Source organism: Cervus canadensis, chromosome 7 (assembly GCF_019320065.1).
Source record: "Cervus canadensis isolate Bull #8, Minnesota chromosome 7, ASM1932006v1, whole genome shotgun sequence".
In the NCBI taxonomy this organism is placed as follows: Eukaryota; Metazoa; Chordata; class Mammalia; order Artiodactyla; family Cervidae; genus Cervus; species Cervus canadensis.
In genome coordinates, this window is record NC_057392.1 from 62,976,795 (window position 1) to 62,997,833 (window position 21,039).

At 42.9% G+C, this 21,039-nt stretch overlaps 1 protein-coding gene across 2 annotated transcripts in view; it reads right to left on the reverse strand.

Annotated features, from left to right (window-relative positions):
- The window catches only part of USP13 (ubiquitin specific peptidase 13), a 130,486-nt gene that overhangs the window by 37,023 nt on the left and 72,424 nt on the right, over window positions 1-21,039 (reverse strand). For both annotated transcript variants that reach the window (XM_043473666.1, XM_043473665.1), the window contains 5 exons: window positions 13,056-13,181; window positions 11,247-11,400; window positions 9,126-9,300; window positions 3,476-3,564; window positions 956-1,078 (listed from right to left, as the gene is read on the reverse strand). In XM_043473666.1, the coding sequence (XP_043329601.1) occupies window positions 956-1,078; window positions 3,476-3,564; window positions 9,126-9,300; window positions 11,247-11,400; window positions 13,056-13,181 (667 nt within the window). The remainder of the gene's footprint in view (window positions 1-955; window positions 1,079-3,475; window positions 3,565-9,125; window positions 9,301-11,246; window positions 11,401-13,055; window positions 13,182-21,039) is intronic.

The following is a 21,039-nucleotide window of genomic DNA, read 5'->3' on the forward strand; positions in this document are numbered from 1 at the left end:
GAACCACCTATACCACATAGCCTGGACCACCCCCCCTACAGATCCCTTCCCTGCTCTCCACCCTCTGCAATTTAGCATTGGACTTAGCATTAGAGAATAATGTAACACAGGTGCCAATCTTGAATCCTCTCTTGCTCCTCCCGGATTCACTTTATCCCCCAACAGGATCACCAATAATGGTCACTGCTCAGCTGACAGACATCCTGTGGGGCAGACACCCCAAGCACTCTGGCACTATTAGCTAATGTACCTAATTAACTCATTAGGAAGGTGAACAGCAAACATGTGGGCTAGCAAAGCCAGAACGAAAGTGATTTCACCAGAATAACGTAACTAATTATGAAGCCAAGATCTCTCCAGGCTGTGCTTGGACTCACAAAGGCAATGATTTTTCACACGTACTTTTCTCTTTAAAAGTATTCTTCACGAGGACCACTTTAAGGTTCACAGAGAGTAAGAGAAGCTCAAACTGTTCTCTTGCTATGAAGCAGTAAATGAAGCTTGAGAGGTGAGAAGTGGGCAAGATTTTTAAAACCAACACACACTGTTCAATTTCCCTTTTTGGTTCTCCAAAGATACTCCAAGAAGGACACAGCTCCCCTAGACTAAGAGCCCACTGAAAACACACTCCTCTTCCCCATAGGCTTATCAGAGAAGAGAGGAGGGAGGCAAAGCCAGAGGCAAGGTAACCCAAAAACTTCCTGGAGACCTGCTGCCCTCTGCTGCCTGTGATTTCCATAGATAAGTTTGGTTCACTCATGTTGGGGCTGTGCCTCTTCCTGTGACTATTAATATTTTAAGCTCACGGTTTGCAGCCAGGCTTCAATTCTGTATGTCTATGGTGGATTACAACATAGGAAAACACCACGGGACAACAGAGTGGGGGAGGAACAGGGACTATTCCAGCAGAGGAGCAGGGAGGCGTTGGGAAGGTCCTCCTGGCAGAAGATGGTACCTTTAGAGTCATCAGGAATCACTATTGGGGGGCTGATGTCTGGAAGTTCCTCCTCTCCTGGTTGCAACCCCCTGGCTCGGAGATGGTTGATATCAAGTAGGTCTGGCATATCAATAGAAACATCTGCAAAATGAAAGAGATCATACTCACTGGACTCTCCGAATAACCATAATCACCTCCTCAATCTAGCACCACTAACTATGCACATGTGTCTAGGCAGAGCCAAGGGATGTGTTATAGTTCCTGGGAGTAAGTCACGGGACCAGGAAACTAAGACTGATTAGAGTTTAATGTAGGACCAGGGGAAACACAGATGCAGGACTTCACACTGAACAACAAGAAATGAGGGAAGCCAGAGGTCGAAAACTGGGAGCCCATACAACATCTGTAGACACTTTCTGTTGGATGTTTTTAAAATGTTGGCAATAAATTCCAATTTTTAAATCAGAAATTTCAATCCAACACTCCAGACTTCCAACTCATTTTGAAAAAAAAAAAAAAAAACAAAAAGCTGTAGCAGAGCCTCATGTGGTAACAACTGCCTGGGGCTGATTCTCAGCTTTCACTCTAGGGTAATATGTGCCCTCCATGTCTGTCTGCCACAGACCTTGCCACTCCCTCCTGCCCCCATGATCCTGAGCATCACATGTGCGCTGTTCTGATTCTTATGATCGGGAAATGTTTTTCCTAATCCATGTCTTCATCCAAAATGGGAAAACTCAAGAAAGAACGAGACAGCTATAGCTACGTGTTTCTTATACCTAGCCTACTTCTGTCATTTACATTATCACTCTGTCCTCATTAGGCATTTGAGTTTGCAACCCATAGTTTATGCCTTTTCTCAGATCACCATGGGTACTGTGATTATTCTACCGAAGGTAATAAAAACTGAAGCTTTAAAGAAATTAATTGAACTTCAAGTGTATTCATCTTGAGGCACACTTTTTTTTAACTTCTCAGCTGTCATTGTGTTGACTTATTCAAATACAAAATGTATGTATGAGTCTAACAGCCTGTTGAGAATTTGTACTGTACACAGTCAGATACGGTAATAATGGAAAATGGGTTCAAATGTTGGTGCAGGATATGTCTTTTGGGCTAGGAAACAGAATCTGAAAAAACCATCCCCAAAACCAGCAACAATGTTAGGTGTGTAAGTCCTACTTTAAAACAACCACCCAAAGAAAAGGCTTAGTTTAAAAAAAATTTTTATTCTCAGCAAACAGCAAAATCAAACACAATGTCTGACCGACAAAATCAAAACCACCATTCCTCAACAGAAAATTTCAGGTTCATTAAAGAAAGCTTTGGGGCTGCTTTAAATTCAGCAAGACTATGAAATCTGATCTGAATTAGGTATCCTTTACCAAAATTCCAAGGACAAAGAAAATAAAACTGTTTTCAAAGCAGTTCAAAGCCTTTAGAAGAAGTCAGTTTTCTCTCTGGGGTGCATGTTGGGTCCAAGGAGGAAAAGCTGAGTGATGAGCAACCCGCCCTTGGCCCTCCTCCCTGCCCAAAAAAGTATTCCACCAGGAAAAGAGGAATGAGATGCGGGCTCACGGGCTGCATAATGCCACATGAAGATCAGTGCTATGCTAACTGCTAGTGCCAGAGGTTTCTGGGAAATCACTCAGGCAGATTTTACATTCTTTTTACTTATACCCTTCAGATGAGCAGATGAGTTCTTAATTAACCAACCTAGGACTGACTGTTGTTTTTTAAGTGCGCAAAAACATAGAAACTAAAAGACTGGCAAGCAGTTTGAGGTCCTTGCTTGAGAAATCAGAGGGTAAAACTGTATGGACTTCCACAGCCCTGAGGACAGCCTAGGAACACATTCATATCTGATTGAGATGATAGGGAAAATGTTCTATGCACTGTCTGGAAAGATAACCTCTAACAGTGGCCAAGGGCCTTTAAGATTAGAAAGAAGAAAGCCCAAATCGGCCAAAGTCATATCCCTTTTTCTTTTTAATACAACTGACTATACTCATGTTATTATTAATAAAATTCATATGATTTAAACAAATGTCATTAGCCATACCCGCCTGCTTTAGAGGTCGAGGAGAGATGCTAAAAAGAATATTGATACATCTTCAGATACTAGCACCTGCAAGCATGGCTTTTGGACCAGTAGCACTAGCAGCATCAGCGTCACCTGGGGACATGTTAGCCCCGGCCCCATCCCAGACCTGCTGAATGAGCACCTACATTTTACCAAGATCATGTTACAGTTTGGGAGGCATGATTTGAAACTGTGAGGCTCCTGTTTTCATTCTTAGATTCTGGCCATTTCAGTACCCGTTATTAGGTGGGTAAGCAAGTGGCAATTTGTGTTTGTTTGTTTGTTTGTTTGACTATCAGTGCTTATCATATCTTTCAAAAGAGAAAGGTGGGAATCATGGAAAAAGAATGAAATGAGACCGTTTCTGGCAGCCAACTGCATGGGCTCTTTCACATGCCATGTTTTTTAAATAGCTAATTTGACGTTTTAAGCAAAAGCATGCAAAAGATACCTACCAAATTTTTTGGGAACCCAGTCAAGACCAAAAGTGAACTTCTTTATCTGCACTACCAAGTATTCAGGGAATGAGGCAAAGCGAGATGTTCTGGGAAACACAAGGGGATTAGATCAATGAAACAGGCAATAAGAATTATGGATACAGTTCATGAAGCATCAAAAGCTGTGTCTGAGGCACACCCAGTAGTCCCAGGGCCTGCAGTGAAGAGCAGACACACGCACACGGGATTGGACACGCACACACATGGGAGTGGACACACACACACCACCTCACCACTCATCCTGGCCTTTCCACGAGAGGACAGTGTTTAACATAGGACAAGGTTGTCCCCAAGGATGATTTTGGACACCCTGCAAAATTACTACTTTTTCTTTGCTGTGGCATTTCGTATTTCTGAAAAGTGGTTTTCAACTATAAACATTTGTGTTTTTCTAAAACCCTTGGTAGTGTCACACATATTTGCAGATGCATAGGGGCACCTGTGCATTGTGTTTGTATATGAAGTTTGAAAAAGCTCCCTGAGCAATCCTGACACACCCCCAACCTGCTCCAACCACAAGTCTTTATCTTATAGCACAGAGTTGGCATCAGGAGGGTATATCAGAACTTTGGTTGAGGCTGACTACTGGAAATGCCAGGGCCTCATTAAAATACTACCACACCTAAAATCTATGGCCACATGGATCCTAAAGGGGTTGTGTGTGTGTGTTTGTGTGTGTGTGTGTGTATGTACTATGAGGTATCTAAAATATCTAAATCTGGGCCTTCAATTTTAAAAATTAATATACATGGTTAATGTCTTAAGTTTCCTTTCAAACGTTCATGAATGCTGAATTGCCTGGACTTGCCTTTGATAATTTAATGCACAAACTATTCAACTAATACATCAAATATATGCCCCAGTTTCAGCTCATTCTCTCCACATTTATTATCTTGTTGAAAAAAACCATTTCTGTTTCAAGTGTCAATCTGAGTACAGTAAGTTATATATTTAAAAAAATTAGATTTAAACAGATACAATGGGTACCTTTTAAAATAAAAGATTCTAGGACACGTTTCCTACAAACTCCACTTTCCAAATCTACGTGGAATGCATCGTCCCAGAACTCAGAAATCAAATACCAGTGCACTGCTGCCCCCTTGTGTAGAAGAAAAGCCACAATTCAGGGGCAGAGAACTGTCCAAAAAGTGTCAGAAGACTTGGATGCTACTTAATACTTGGATGAATCTAACCCTCCTTGAGGTTTCACATTTACAAAACGGGTTTATTAGTAATATCTGCCTGCCGGGGCTATGCAATGGTCATGAAATGTCATGGAATCACCTGGCATCCTAGAATGTGCTGTGCACAGCTAAGGAGTTAGCATGATGATTTTGTCATGCAAGAGCTAGAATCCATAGGACCAAGGACACTGAGCTGGTTTGTCACCGACCTGTATTTTTCCCCAAGCAAGTCACTTAACCACTCGGGATCTCAAATTCCCCATCACAAGGAAGGTAGAAGGGTACGGGCAATGAGGGAGTTTCTCAAAAAACAAGAGCTTAACGATATTAAGGAGCTGATCTATTAGCCTAGCTCACTCTCCAGAAATTATATATTATCTCTAATTAGGTTTTCCTATCTTCTGAGAAGCAGTATTAATATCATTCTTAAATATAGCCAAGTCCTCAACTTCACCAAAAACCAAGAAACGCCATCTGATATTTTCAATGACTATGAAAGTGTCACCTCTCTGACCCCTTCTTCTAACCATGTAAATTTGAAATCTGGAAAATATATAACAATGAAATCAACCAAAAGTCATCAATGATTTCCAGACTGTGGTTCAGGATCTCAAAGATTCCTGAAGTTGCTCTGTGATCAGTATCTGGGTGAGGAATCAGCTGGTAATATACCATGGAGTGGGAGGCAGCAGAGGGAACTCAAGGCTGATAATTTAACACATCACTTTGTTGTGGGTAGCTATCAACCTAAGAGTACCAGAAAGCAGGTTAGATGACGCCCACATTGTATTTTTCCTGTTGGTTAAACATTCCTTATTCATTTTTGTACACAGGGTCTCAACTTGAATCACACATTCAGTAACTGCTTAATATAAATATGTTCAAGTCAGCCTCAAAACTAACACTTGGCATTCATTAATTGCAGGTTTGGGACATCAAGTTTGTTGTTAAATCTGGTAAGGTTATAAATCATGCACCAGTTACTCTTCTATTCCTAAAATTAATTCCTGGAATTAAAATTTTTCTTGAAAAGTTATATACTTAATAAAGTCCACTGAAATATAAATCATCCAAAAAGGTCTAGATAGACACTGAGTAAATTCACCTCAAAGAACTGTTACAGGAACTGAGTTAGGACTAAAGAGCTTAGAACAGTGCCTGACAACAGTATGGCATTGCCTATCAACAACCTATTACCTTATTTAAAATGCGTCAATTGTTCACTGGTTACAAATTCAGGCAAAAACATTATGAAAGCCTTATTAAGAAAAATATATTGATATATAAACTGTCTCTCTCCCTGAAATTATTAACACTATTTATTGAAAACCTGGTGACTAAAAAAATTCTATCATTTCCATTAAATACTTTGAAAACATAGTTAATCAACCACACAATTAACCAAATCATAATTAAAAACATACTTAATCAACACAAACTGTATAATCCCAGGTTAAAAAAAAAAAAAAGTAATGTAGTAACAATTACAGTGTATATTTACTCCACCAGGCACTATGTAAAGCATTTTATGCTTGATCCTCACCTCAACCCTATAAGTTCTATTATTATCCCCAGTTTACATATAAGGAAACTGCAGTTTATGGAGGTGAGGTCGCTTGGCCAAGGTCACATACCAGTAAGTTCTACACTGAGAATTCAAATGCTGCCAGTCCACCTAAAGCCCATGCTCTGAGCCCCAAACCGTGCCTTTCTGCTCATGAATGATAAAGGTTAAGATGAAATCTGTCCCTATCAACCTTTAATCTGTGAGCTCCTTGAGGGGAGGGACTCCATCTCATTCAGGTCATTGCCCAAGATACACTAGGTGAGCAATAATATTTGTTGGGTGAATAAAATTTCCAAACACATATTCTTCCCAGTCACCGTCTGTCCAGGACCAAAAAGGGAAGGATCTTTTATGTCTGGTCCATACTGACCCAAGATCTACCAAGAGGACATCTTTTGTCTCTTCCTGGCTTTTTGGGCTCTGGGTCTAACACAAGAACAATTTAAGGCCACAAAGTAACATAATAAAGAGATCATGTCTATACTGCTGGAATAAAAAGAAAAAAAGATATTTTAGGAATTCACTGAACTAGTTCCCCCAAAACTATTATTTGAAACATAAGGTATAATAAAGAATAAGCAATACTGTAAGGATTATAAAGATACAAGCATAAGCAAGCAGGAAAGGAATATCCGTATACAACACAAGGATTAAGAGTTTAAACTTCAAATGAATGAATTCCAAGTCTGTCACTTAGTAGCCATTATTAATACTTCCTTTACTTCCTCATCTGTAAAATGGGGAGACTAAAGTGCCTATGTCACAGCAGTACTAGAGGGATTAAGCAATATTTGATGGGATTCACTTAGCATATAACATGGAATAATACTGATAAATGTGCCATAATGGTAGTTGCCTTATTACCCTAGAACACTACTTTTTCCTTTCCCACAAGACCAGTTTTCAATTACCAACAATTGCGATACATCCAGTAATAACTTTCTTTCATATGCATTAAACCAAAAGATGTATGTAAACATACATACATACGTGTGCATGTAAAAGAGAAAAAGAAGAAACACGTTCAATAGCTACTGTTAAGGATTAGAGAAGGTAGAAACCCCTCTGCCTACAACTAAGTATTTTGTGGGTCAGCAACCATCATTCCTCCACTCAGATGTAAGAAGGAACTGGTTGCTAACTTTGCCCCAGGTTAGAGCACAAGCTGGAAAGTGGACACAGGAGAAGAATCCAGATCTCCTGACCACCAGCCCAGGGGTCAGAGACTGCCTCTGTGGAAGGCTAACGCTTCCCAGCTCCACTTCAAAGATTCTCCTCTTCCTAGTGATGAGAAGATGCCTTCCTCGCAGGCCTAGAGAGTAGGCCTGTACTTGTAAGACTCTGAAGAGCAGAAAAGGGGGACCAGGCAGACCGGCCAGTGAAGACCTTTTCCGCAACTCACACCTGATGCTGGGGACTTTCTAGGCCGCCAGGCCTCTGATCACTTCCACCTCCCATACAGAGTCAGAATTAAAGTGCAAAGACAAAAGGACAAATGTTTGTGGAATCTTCAGCCTACTGTCAATAATAAAGAAAGAAAAAAATTAAAAAAAAAAAACCACACAGTACACCTTAAACTCACAAAATGTTATGTGAATTATATACGTCAATACAGTTGAGAGAAAAAAACTGCTTTCACCACTAATAAAACATGTAGCTTTCTAACTGCTCAAAGATGTGCCCAAGTTGTAATGAAGTGAATCACGAACATTTAACACGCCAGCTCACCAACTCTTATCTGCAAGGACATACACACACAAACACACACATACACACACATACACACTCCCCAAAACTGAGCAGTCCTAGGGTGAAAACTTACTCCACAATGGATAACTGATAACTGAACTATTATTAATCTCCTCTGGATGTGAAAAAACTTTTTAAAAGAAATTATTGTTAAAAAAATGTGGCTTTTTCTTTAAAGCTTTTGAAATATTCTTTTTGTTTTCCCATTTTAACACATGAAGTCAATCATCTGAAACAGAGGAATCCTGAGGGATGACTGTCACAGAGAATAAGCGATTCAGGTTTGACTACTTGTGGTTGTGGGAAAAAAACAGCCAGCAGTAGCTCATCCATCCTTCCCTGCCTTTCATGTCACCTAGAGCTCAGGCTGAGCCCAGAAAAAATGCCTGAAGAACATCTGAAAGTAATGAGTTCCAGTGACTAACTTCTAGACCTCCCCTCTTTTTATGCCATTGTAAGTTCTCTTTCTCCAACTGCATAAAGTATGCAGGCAAGGACTTGACTGTATAAAATCAACTAAGGTGTCAAGTGGAGAAAAAAAAAAAAAATGTATGGATCTGACAAGAAGGATCACAATATAGAAACAGAACATCTCCTGACCATGTCTGAGCAGCTCGTTGGAACAAAGCCCGGGAGCCCTGAGGTCCCCTTTGAGATGCCCTGAGACCCCTCATCTCCAGGCAGGAACAGAGTCACCAAGTTCTAAGTCAAATCTTTAACTGTGGAATCAGAATCTATCACAGTGGAGTTTAAATACTGAAGACTGTCATAAGTAGTTTTCTAATTTCTTCATTAATATCATCTTGCCATGGGGCACAAGAGTTCTTGGCTATACCTGCTCAGTAAAAAACAACAACAAAAAAAAAGGCATTCTCTCCCTTACACCTGATACAGATTACAACAAGCCTGTTTCACTGGACAGACCTCATATAAGCAAGGTCTATGACAACTAGGGTCGTGTAAATCATAATCCCATCTGGCCACACATGAGCAAGCATGCACAGACCTATACAGTGGCACCCCTCGCCCTTCCCTACTGGCCCCCACCTCTCAAGGCCCCCTTCTCATCCCACTGCCGCCACACAAGCACACACACATACACACTTACTTCACACCCGCAGACTTTGCTTGCAGGGCACTGCTCCAGAAATCATCAACATTTTCTGGTTCAGAAAAGGCCTGCAGGCAGGCACTGAATGGGATCTTGGCACGAACCAACTCGGGAAGCGGTCTTCTGTTTGATTCTGCTTCCCTTCTCGTTAGTTCATAGGCGATCAGTTCATCTGCATAGAAGAGCAAACAAATGACTTTGCAGTCATTTATTTTCTTGAAAGGAAAGAGCCCCTTGAACAATGAACAGCCTTCCCTGAAGACTTCTGGGCTGGGGTTAGGACTGCTTATTCGCTGCCCTCCACAGAGCCAGAGGAGCCTGCTGAAAGCATGTTTAGAGTGGCAATGCCAGGCTGCATCAAGCCATTCATTTTTTGCCTGTTCCTCTTTGAGGCTGACAGGAGGGAACTGTGAACTGCGGTCCAGGTGAGAGGTTCAGACTACACATGTGCTATAAGTGATGCACGAACATGGGCTCTCATTTATCCAGAGGTCAAGACTGGTTTGACCCCAAACCACCCTCTAATCACAAGGTCTCCACACCAGAGAATTTCATGCGGAGAGAAACCCGAGGGCTCACCTCTTCCTGGCCCTTGACCATGGTAAGAGGTCACGGAGAGCGCGGGCCAAGGAGCAGGATGAACAGTTACCCAAGGCACCAGACCTGCAATCTGACCCAGCACCACCAAGACAACTTCATGTGGGGTTACCTGACACTGCAGAAAGCGGAGCGGCCAACCCAGAAGGCTTTCTCACTATCCCTGCTCAAATGACTGAACACCCAGGGAAAAAAAAGTGAGTACACTGTGAGCTTCCCAAGAGTCAGCAGATCTGCTCTTGGAAACCATCTCTAAGTCAAAATTCTATATATTTCAAATGGACCTTTCCAGGAATTCCTTCTGTGTTACAAAAAATCGCTTCTGATTTATCAGTTTTTAGATACCACTGATGTATCTTTGTGTTTTCTTAAACACATTTGGATATGTTCCTACAGTTCATTCCCCAGTCCACCAGTGATTCAGGATGAACTTTTGTCTAGGATGCTAACATTACATGTTTCCAGCTATCAATTTCCTGACACTAAATTACAAATCTCCTTTCTGAAAAAAAAAAAAAAATATATATATATATATATAGCTACCACTCATAAATTATAAACAGTGAGTTTAGAGAGGATCACAGAACTGAGTAGAATATGTTAGCCAGCATCCACCATGATAGGCAAGAGAAAGCAATTAGGCCTCATGCTAAAAAGGAAACAAACCACAGATCCCCACCCCATTGCTACTTTGTGTAATAAATAAGAATTTTAAAACTAGCCAAAAGCTGCAGAAGTTTATAGAAAATCGAAAGTGTTTCATCTTAAAATCATTTTCCAATTAACACGATAAAGTGACTACCCACCACCCCTGCAAAAAGAGAATAAAAAAGCCACCCATGGAGTGTTTGAACTTTACAAAAATGACCAGTTCACAGGAGATAAGCAATCGAGCAGATATTTCTCCTTTTTCTGCTTCTAAGATGTTAGTTCTAAGAAATATCATTTATCTATTTTGTCTGAAAAGAAGCGGGTCAGACTTATTGAAGGAAATTCCCCCTGAGCATTACTCCCTCCACCTGGGTATCTGCCTTCTTCCCGCTTCCAAGGTCCAGAGACCTTTCTAAGAGGCTTCTGCCTCACAAAGAGCCCGGCCACACTTTATCACCCACAACAGGCACCTTGCTCAGATGCCAAAGATGGATTCTTTTTAAGAGACCTCTGCTTGAATGGCTCATATCGAAAAATGTAGTTCTGACCACTTCCCTCAGACGTTACAGCACCACTGGTAAGTGATAATGTTAAACTACAAATAATTTCCTCCAAATTAAACTGACTCTAAACCAACCCGTTGTTGAAACTTATAGGCCCTGAAGTAGGTTCCCTCCATAACCAGCTCCATGAAAATCTCTAAAGAAAGCCACATGGGGACTGAGGAATCTATGAGAAGAGACACGCAGAGCAGACACCCTCCAGGTCTACTCCAGACACAGCTCTGCAGTAACTAAACCGCACCATCTCTTACTCGAGGGTCTTCACGTGTGAGAAGCGCCCTGCTCACTCCCCGCTTTGGAACATTACCTTTGTTGGTTGCCGCCTCCATGGCCACAGGTAATTGCATCAGGTAGTCCACTCTCTCTGTGTAGCGGACTTTTCGGGTCTGACAGCACTGAATCCGCTCTTCCACCAAAAACCGAAAAACATCACTTGGGTTTTCTGAGCCAATGCGGTTCCTCTGAAAATGAAATTATATCAAGTCAGTAAACTTATATTACTTTCATGGGACATACATGCTATGTCGTTTTAGTCATGTCCGACTCTTTGCAACCCCACGGACTGTAGCCCGCCAGGCTCCTCTGTCCATGGGATTTCCCAGGCAAGAATGCTGGAGTGGGTTGCCATTTCCTTCTCCAGGGAGGGATCAAACCTGGGTCTCCTGCATTGTAGGCAGATTCTTTACTGTCCGAGCCACACATGTATAAAAATTAGCACAGAATCGAATATAAATCTGGTGAAAAGATCTGATGTGACTAAATATTCCCTCTGGGCATGCCAGTTCAGAGTACTTTAAAGCAAAAGACTGGTAGTTACCTAAAGTCCAAAAATGGGAAACTGGTTAAATAAATTATAGTTCATCATGTAAATAAATAGTATGCAGCCATCAAAAGTCATGGCAGAGGGACTGACCTAGACAGAATTAGAAGAAAGGAGATATGAAAGGCCAAGTAAAGAGAAAGGAGGAAAAAAATCAAGGTCTGCCCTGGAAAAATTAAGCCACATATAGTTAGGTTGTTTGCGATGGACATGTACACACTGCTATATTTAAAATGGATAACCAACAAGGACCTATTATACAGCACATGGAACTCTTCTCAATGTTACGTGGTAGACAGGATAGGAGGGGAGTTTGGGAGAATGGATACATGTATATGGATGGCTGAGTCCCTTTGCTGTTTACTGAAACTATCACAACACTGTTAACTGGCTATACCTCAATATAAAATAAAAAGCTTAAAAATAATTAAAAAGTAAATTTTTAAAAATTTTAAGTTTTTTAATTTAAACAAATTTTTATTTAAAAAATATTTTTTAAAATTTGTTTAAATTAAAAAATTAAGCCATGTATGATATGAATCTATAAATGTGCTAATGTAAATTATACACAAATAAAAAAGAAAGTAGGCTATATTTGAGTATATAATGACATGGCAAAACGTTCACAACAGGTTAAGTGGAAAACACTGCTCACAAACCAGCAAGCAGAGAATGTACTGCACCTAGAAAATGACTGGGGGTAGAGGCAGGGAGTCAGACACCAGAATGTTAGCACTGCTTGTTTAGGGGAGCAGGTAGTATGGGAGGTTTTGATTTTCTCTTCTGTGCCTCTGTTTCCACAAAGAACACACTAGTCATCAGGAAAAAAGCAGTTATTTTTTTAAGCGGGGGGGGGGGAAGCCTTTAATCATAAATTCTCAGTGGCCTTTAAGAACCACAGCATTTAATGTGATTTGATTCTGCTCTGAGCCCAGAGTGAGCATCTCAGAGAATAAAGGACAGGAGGACACCAAATATCACACTGGACTCTGAAGGAGCTTGTCACAGAGACAAAAATCAAAAACAGGGAATGAAAAAAATGGATAAACACTACTAGAACACATTCAAATTAGGAGAAGAACAGGGAGATCCACGAAGGCTGAGAAAGCCAAGCATGAGGAGCAATTACATCAAGCTGGCCAAACAGAGAAAGCCCCAAAGACGCCAACTCTAAAAGGAGCCCAGACAGGGAGAGGTTGGGGGGGTGGCAGCATTCTGGCCACACGGGAGGGACTGCACGCGAGGGTTGGACACACTTCTAACAACCCTTTCAAGCAGCTCTAAAGGCTGACTTACCTCTACTAGATTCACCAGGTGCAGGAAAAACTCCTGGGCATCCTGCTGTCTGTTGGAGGAGAATTCCGGGTGGCTCTTGCTCACAAAGGCCTTAAACATGCGTGGGGAGATCCCATTCTGTTGAGGCTAAAATATAAAAATGAAACCAAAACTCACAAGTGGGAAGCAGAGCGGAGATTACCAGTAGCCAGGATTTCAGATAAGAATACTGAAGCCCACGTTAGCTAAACAGTGACAGAGGCCAGGACACGCTGGACGTTGATTGCGTACCAGGCACCATGCTGTGAAACTGATGTGGGGATGGGATGGGGCTCTTCTGTTGACTCAAAACTAACAGGCGCAATAAACACCCCGATTTCTGTCCTCACAGGACTTGCTCCGTAGTAGCCAAACTAGTCTGCAACAACCCATTTCAGAAAAGGCTAGGGATGCACTGGGGCATGGGAGGTAGTCCCTCTGACAGAAGTTAGAGGAGAGGTGAGCCCAGCAGCCTCCCTTCCCCACCACCAGGAGGGAATATGAGAGAAAGGAAAGGAAATGGCTCCCAGCCCCAGGCAAAGTACTGCTCAGGGGCCAGCCCAGGGCTGTTTCTGGACCACAGGGCGTTCCTGGGAGCCCGCCCCTCACCTGGAGAAGCCAAAGGAGGTTGCCTGCAGCTGCCAGGATGGGAAGAGCTGGGACAACTTTGGCTGTGAACTTTGGATGTGTGAACTTCCCCGGGGGGCTAAGGGACCGCTCAGAAGGCAGCTGGGCTCCTCCAGAGAGGACGCTGCCTAAGACAACGGGAGGGCAGCCTGCCAAGGAACTGGGATAGGGCTCACAGAGGTCACCAGGAGAGGGCATCAGGTAAAAGGTCCTCATGGGGGTCTCTGAGAGGACAAGCACATCTCTAAAACAACCACTGATGTGCACCCACAAAAGGCCAACCATGACCACAGACTCACACAGCCAAGACAGAGCAAACACACTCTGCTCAGGGGTAGGCTCTGCCTCAACTCCAATCTCCCCAACCCTTGACCCTTGACCCTGGAGTAGCCTGAGGAGAGAAAGAGGTGGAGCAAGGATGGAAAAACACTAGAGCAAGCTGACACTGACCTTTCTACACTGCTGGTTTCCAAGGCACCTGACATTGGTAGTGAGAGAAGCCTTAAACTGGCTTTGATGTGAAATGGGCTTTTTAATGCCAGTAATTTGCTCTTGACCTGCAGTATTGGAGAAGACTCTTGAGAGTCTCTTGGACTGCAAGGAGATCAAACCAGTCAATTCTAAAGGAAATCAACCCTGAATATTCACTGGAAGGAACAAAGACAGAAGGAGAAGGGGACAACAGAGGACGAGATGGTTGGATAGCATCACCAACTCAATGGACATGAGTTTGAGCAAACTCTTGGAGATGGTGAAGGACAGAGAAGCCTGGCATGCTGCAGTCCATGGGGTTGTCAAAGAGTCAGACACAACTGAGTGAACAGCAGCAATCTGCTGGAAACCCAGGCACTCGGCCTGAGATACTCTAAAGAGGCAGACAGGAAGATCCACATCATCTTTAAGGATACAGCTGTTTCCTGAGTCCTCTCCAAGTTCAGCCTCTAATAATGGTGCAGCACATCTCCTTGTGTAAAACCCTACGAAGTAGCAAAACCCTACAAAGCAGGTGCCACCATTATCCCCATTTTACAGATAGGGAAACAGAGGCTGCAGAGAAGTGCCACCAAGTCTGTCAACTGAAGTGGTCTTATGACCAGAAGACCATGCAGCCAGCAAAGACCCAGAACTGGGTTCTGATCCCAATTCCCCACTCCTGGCAGCAAAACTGGAGTCATAGATGCAGCACACTTTAGGTTTCAGTGAGACAAACCTCACCTTGCCAATCAAGCAGAAGTAATCCCTGTGCTCCATGCAAAGGTGCGCCCATGTCTCAAAACCTCTACATGCACAGCCTCCAAGCCACCATCCCCTCCTCAGAAATACAGAGAACTTGCTATCTGGGCCATCACGGGGTACTGAGCACAACATCATGCCTTTTGCTTTAACATTCAGCCTGCTCTAGCCTGTCTCCTCAGCCTGACTGCAACACTTGGCAGGCGAAGGCCTTGTCTCACACCTCTATGAGATCTCCTAGACACCAGGGTCCAGGCCTAGGGTCCACAGGCCATGGCAGGGGTGCACAATCACACAGTCAGATGCAAGAAGTGATGGCAAAACTCCAAGAACTCTCTCTCCCAGCAGCCACGAGGCAGCTCTACATATGAAGTCTCTTCAAGGCACACATGTTCTAAACGATGTTTCTAATAAAACTCAGGAGAATTCTGTCTTGCTCAAAATATATCTGATCTGGGCATCTAGTATTTACTGGCCACCTACTTCATGTAGAACATGTTGGGGATTCCTCTCCAAGAGCTGACAGACAACAGGTGAGGGAAAGGGGTGAGATTCAACACGTATCTATAACAAATATTAGGGAACACTGCAGACAACCTAAAGCAGTGTTGGCAGCTCTGGGAGAAGAACTCCCCAAAGAAGCAGCATTTGAGCATCTGATAACTTGGAACCTGTGTATAAATGATCAGCCTTCACACACACACACAAGGCTGCAGATGTGCCTTCAGCATCGGTGAAGACCAATTTATACCTGATGATCCATTTAACTACCCACACATACACCTCCTGAAAGGCATGTTAAAGTTGTAACTTTCTTCACTCATAATACTGACATGTATCTATATAGTATCAGCCAACACATGCATGCAAATAATGCCTTACATTTGCATACTAACATTTAGTCATTCATTCAGTAGGAATTTACCAAGTATTACAAAATGTCAGACACTATTCTAGGTATGAGGATGAACATTTAAGAGGTGGCAGGCACAGTTCTGAGCACTTTATACACGCATCTTTAGTTAAATTACTCAACCTCACGAGGTGACTATTATTATTTTCTACATTTGACAAATGAGGAAACTGAGTTAGAGAGGAGTTAAGTAACTGACCCAGGATCACACAACTAGGAAAGTCAATCTGTCTCGCTATCTCTTTTTATCCATCTGTCTTTCTCTCTCGTGTCCTAACACTGTTTCTTGCAAGAACCACATGTGCCTAGTTGTCACCTCTGATGTCTGAAGTCTCTCTTACCTGCTGCTGAGAAGACAGTGTGTCCGGATTCTGGGTAAGCCCTCTTCAAATCGACCTCTGAGGTCAACCTCCCAGGCCAGGCCAGCAATGACGTCTCCATCTGGGCGGTGCAGAGGCACCACCTGGAATACGTCGGTTCGTGTTGTGAACTTGGGTTTAGGCGTTCACATAGGCACAAACTCACTGCCTGCTGCTGTTACCTCTTACAAGCTGTGCTTGGCTGCCAGTCCCCATCAAAGCACCTGCTTGGGAAAGTTTACCAACTTGCTGAAAGTAAACTGAAGAGTTGGCTGCTGCTCTATGCCACCGTATGGTCGTAGAGCTGGGAGAAGTTCCAACAGAGACCATGGTGAAAACTCCAGAGGCTCAGCCCCATGCTTGGGCTTTGGCCCAGCCTCATTCACTCCCCTCCATGCCTCTTCCCTCTCGGTGCCCATTTCAGTTCCTTGTTTGCCCTCAACTGACCTGGCCTAATCCCTGGTGCAGCAGACAAGTTATAGTTTGAGAAGTGATGATCACTGAGAAGTCATTAAAAAGCTTCCTAACTGGAGACATGTTGTCTCTGCCCCACTGCAGACCAGCTCCCAGCTTTCACAGATGGTCTGATTTATCTCAAACTCAGCCACCCTACACTTACTGCCTAACCATGGCTAGCCCCTCTGTCCTCACCCATGGTCCTCAACTATTCCACCTCTGATTTCTGAGGGGAGGTTTCACTAATTCCCATGATCAACTATTACTATGTTCACATTATGTCCATATAATAGAAAGTCGGGCTATAAAATGTTGAGCCTGAATCTAATTAAGCTTCCACATCTACCTTCCAGCTTATAAGAAACACAAACTGAACAACACCTTAAGGAAGCAATCCTTAGAGCAATCCTTGGGCAAATGATTCAGCTCCTTCAACAGATCAGTCAGTCTTGCAAGGAGGACTCTGAGAAGCTGTCTTTGATGTCATTGTTGTTCAGTTGCTCAGGCGTGTCCAACTCTGCGACCCCATGGACTACAGCACACCAGGCTTCCCTGTCCTTCACCACCTCCTGGAGCTTGCTCAAACTCATGCCATCCAACCATCTCGTCTTCTGTTGTCCCTTTCTCCTCCTGCCTTCAATCTTTCCTAGCATCAGAGTCTTTACCAATGAGTCGGCCCATCACATCAGGTACTAGAGCTTCAGCTTCAGCACCAGTCCTTCTAATGAATACTCAGGGTTGATAGTGGCTTTGACAGTGCAGGGGGAAATATGGATATTGGCTGGGTACTGGATGATACATTTTGATACATTTTGCTAGTGTGTTTCTAACACCTTAATCGACTTTCAACGTATTGCTTTTTTTAAAAAAAAGTATTCTAGTTACAGGTGCATACTGAATATTTACAGGTGAAAAGGATGGTGTTTAGATTTTGTATTCAATTTCTGCAGGGAAAGGAAAGGAAGGGAAGGAGGAAGGAGGGGGAAAATTGAGTTCAGGGGGGACTGATGAAACCAGATTGGTGATGGTACGTGGAGATTCATTATACTATGCGCTCTATGTCTGTGTATTATTTGCAAATTTAAATAATTTTTTTAAAAGATCAGATTCCAGAATAAAGCGGTCACTTAAAAGAAACCAAAAAGCCTAAATAAGAACCCCATGTGTTGACATTTGGCAGAAATCAACACGAAACTGTAAAGCAGTTATCCTTCAATTAAAAATAAATGTTGTTTTTTATTTTTTTAACTTTAAAAAAAGAACCAGAGGGAATCCCCTGGTGGTCCAGTGGTGAAGACCCAGTGCTTTCACTTCTTTGGCCTGGGTTCAATCCCTGGTCAGGAAACTAAGATTCTATAAGCTGTATGGTGCAGCCAAAATAAATAAAAGGAATCAAAGAAATACCATGTTTCCTAGCGGGCACTGGACCAGTGCCATCACCTGAGTGTCCCCTATGCGCCCATCACCAAACAAGATGAAAGAGACCAACATTGACCAAGAATAAATTTTAGGAAGAAGAATTTTAGGAAGCTCACACGCTTTCTGTAAGCTGACCCTTGGACACAAGCTGACCCTTGGCTTGTCCTGACAACTAACTTTACAAGAGAGAGCTCCAGACCATCTCCAAAATAGCAACCACCTAAGGACCCTGTCATATTTATAGGATACTGTACTTACTTTCTCCATCAGCAATTGGAAAACAGATCAGCTAAAATTAGAGAGAGGACTACAGTGTTCAGAATCTTTCCTAAATGCTTACACAGAGCTTTCTGTTTAACACTGCACCAAGAAGGCAGTTACTGTCCACTCATATTCGTCTGGGCTTAATGCTTTAATTAACAAACAAGGAGAAAGACTAAGGCTTTGTATCAACTTAGAGCAATGCTTGTAGAGATACTTACACTATAAGATCACCAGGATGGAAAAAAAAAAAAAAAATACATGCATCTCAGCCTGCCCCCAATACACAGGAGTATATCATCTGTTGATTTAAATTTTTAACCTTAAATCATAAACCTTGGACCAGTAATTCCTAACTCATGTCCAAACCCCAAATCTCCTAGGCTAAAGGAACAGAAGTTATTCCCCAAAACTATTTTTCATAATTTAAAAGCTGAGTTAGAAATGTTACATTCGCCCAAAGTAGGAAAATGGAGGTTAGTGAAAATAAAGGTCTTATGTTTGCAGCTATAAATACATCACCTGGAAGCAGAACCTTGGTTATCTCATGTTGATCAAAAACTGAGGCCAGCAATTTTGTGTCAGGGATTAATTAGAACGGGACATTAAAATAACTGTCGCTTAAGAAACTGTCTGGAATACAGAATTGTCAATAATGTGCTATCTTCAGAAGGAAAAATAAATTATAGAGTAATCTGTATTAAAATGTGTGAAAGCACTGTCTTAAAATGCATAAAGATCTGGAATACATTTTTCGGAGAAGAAAAACTACTTTCATAGTGAGCAGGTTTTATCTACTATAGATGCAATTTAATTTTAAAAATCAATTCAACAAATTTATATAGAAATGGCAGTGCCCCCCCCCACCCCAAAACACTGCAAATCTTTTTGTAGATGAAATGCGTATTAAGCATGCATCTATAAAAACTCGATTTCACCTTGGTCTGTAGCAGAGCAATGAAGTATATATTTTAGAAATGACCCAGGGTGTGAATAGTCAAAGTTACTGGGCTACCTGGTAACTCTGTAAAATCTACCCAGCCCCTTTATCACCCACCTGCAGCATCCACACGCAGAGGCCCTGGGAGCCTGAAATGAGTACTGGAACAACTGTCAGGGAAGCAGGACAGCGGAGAGACTCTGTCAAAACTGCACAGACTCAGGGCCGGACTCTCTGGTGTAAACCCCAGCTCTCCACTCCCTGACTTTGTAACTGTAGGCAAGGATTCTGTGCATCCATTTCTGCATCAGGGAACACACGGCAAGGGCCTGCGCTAGTCACTGGTATCACTGGTAGTGGAGGCCCTGAGAAAGGCACTCCTGCCTCATGGCTCTCTGTGCGGCACACATTCCTCTCGTCATCTAGCCTCTGTTTCAGCACATCTTCCTTCCTCTCTTGGAGCATTTCAGGCTCCTCTACAAGACAAGAGAAATAGCAGAGACCAGGGACAAGACCACCTGACTCCTGAGACCTGAAAAAAGAAAGGTTCTCCCAAATTGGTTGCTCTGAAACCAATTGCCAGTGAAAATCTTGACGCCTCAGAAAGTAATTCCCTCCACTGTCAAGAACAGTGGAGCTCTTACAATGAATTATTTGTCTGTTCAAGTAATAGCTTGAAAGTGATACCTCTGGGGCCACAAAGAAAATCATGAGGTCAATTCAAGCTCATTCTGAATGTCAAAGGGACCCTATTTATCCTGGCACCTCACGGGTGTGGGTGATGGTGAGGGGAAGAACTTTATAAATCATCTAGACCAAGGGTCACACCCAAATACCCAGTGTACCAGTCAGGTCAAAAACCACAAAGGGACTGGAGCCAGCTGGGAACTGCATGTCCTGTGTGATGGGAGGGCTGCTACTCAGCTCCAGCCAACTGCTGTCAGGGGCCTGGGACCGCCAGAGGTTCTGAATGTTTAAGAGAAACTGGAAATTCAGATTCTGCGGGAGGCCCCAGCAAAACACACCTGCAGGACAGACATGGCCCAAGGGCTGCCAGGTTGCACAGCCTGAGCCAGACAGGACAGCGGTTCCTGCCTGCAAGCCTCAGACCCCTGGAGATCACATAACTCCCACACTAATCCGAGGTGAGGAGGAGATGAGGGTCCCCAGCTGTTCACAGACTAAATAACAAATATGCCTTATATAAGAACTGTTTACTTTTTTCTAGTATCACAAAAGGATATTGTGACATTAACAAAAGTAAATTTTCCTTCCAAACATTGCTAAATTGGTCAGTTTTCATTTTACATTTTCTCAAATGAAAATATTCCAAAAACACAATAGTCCTGTAATGTACACAGACGTTGTTTACATTAGAAAGAGGCCCCTTCACACTTGCAATATTCACAGCCACCAACGAGACCAATCTGCCATTTGAGGGCTGAGATTGAAAGGTCACAGGACTTGCCCCCCACCCCCGTCTCCAGATATTCGCAGAGTCAGGAGAGGAAGCAAGGCCCCTGAGGCCCAACCAAGCCTCCGTCTCCTCCACCATGAAGGATGGACTCTGCACCAAGAAGTGACAGCCTGGATGAAAACCCAGGATCAGTTCAGTTGCTCAGTCGTGTCTGACTCTTTGCGACCCCATGAATCGCAGCACACCAGGCCTCCCTGTCCATCACAAACCCCCGGAGTCTACTCAAACTCATGCCCATCAAGTCGGTGATGCCATCCAGCCATCTCATCCTCTGTCGTCCC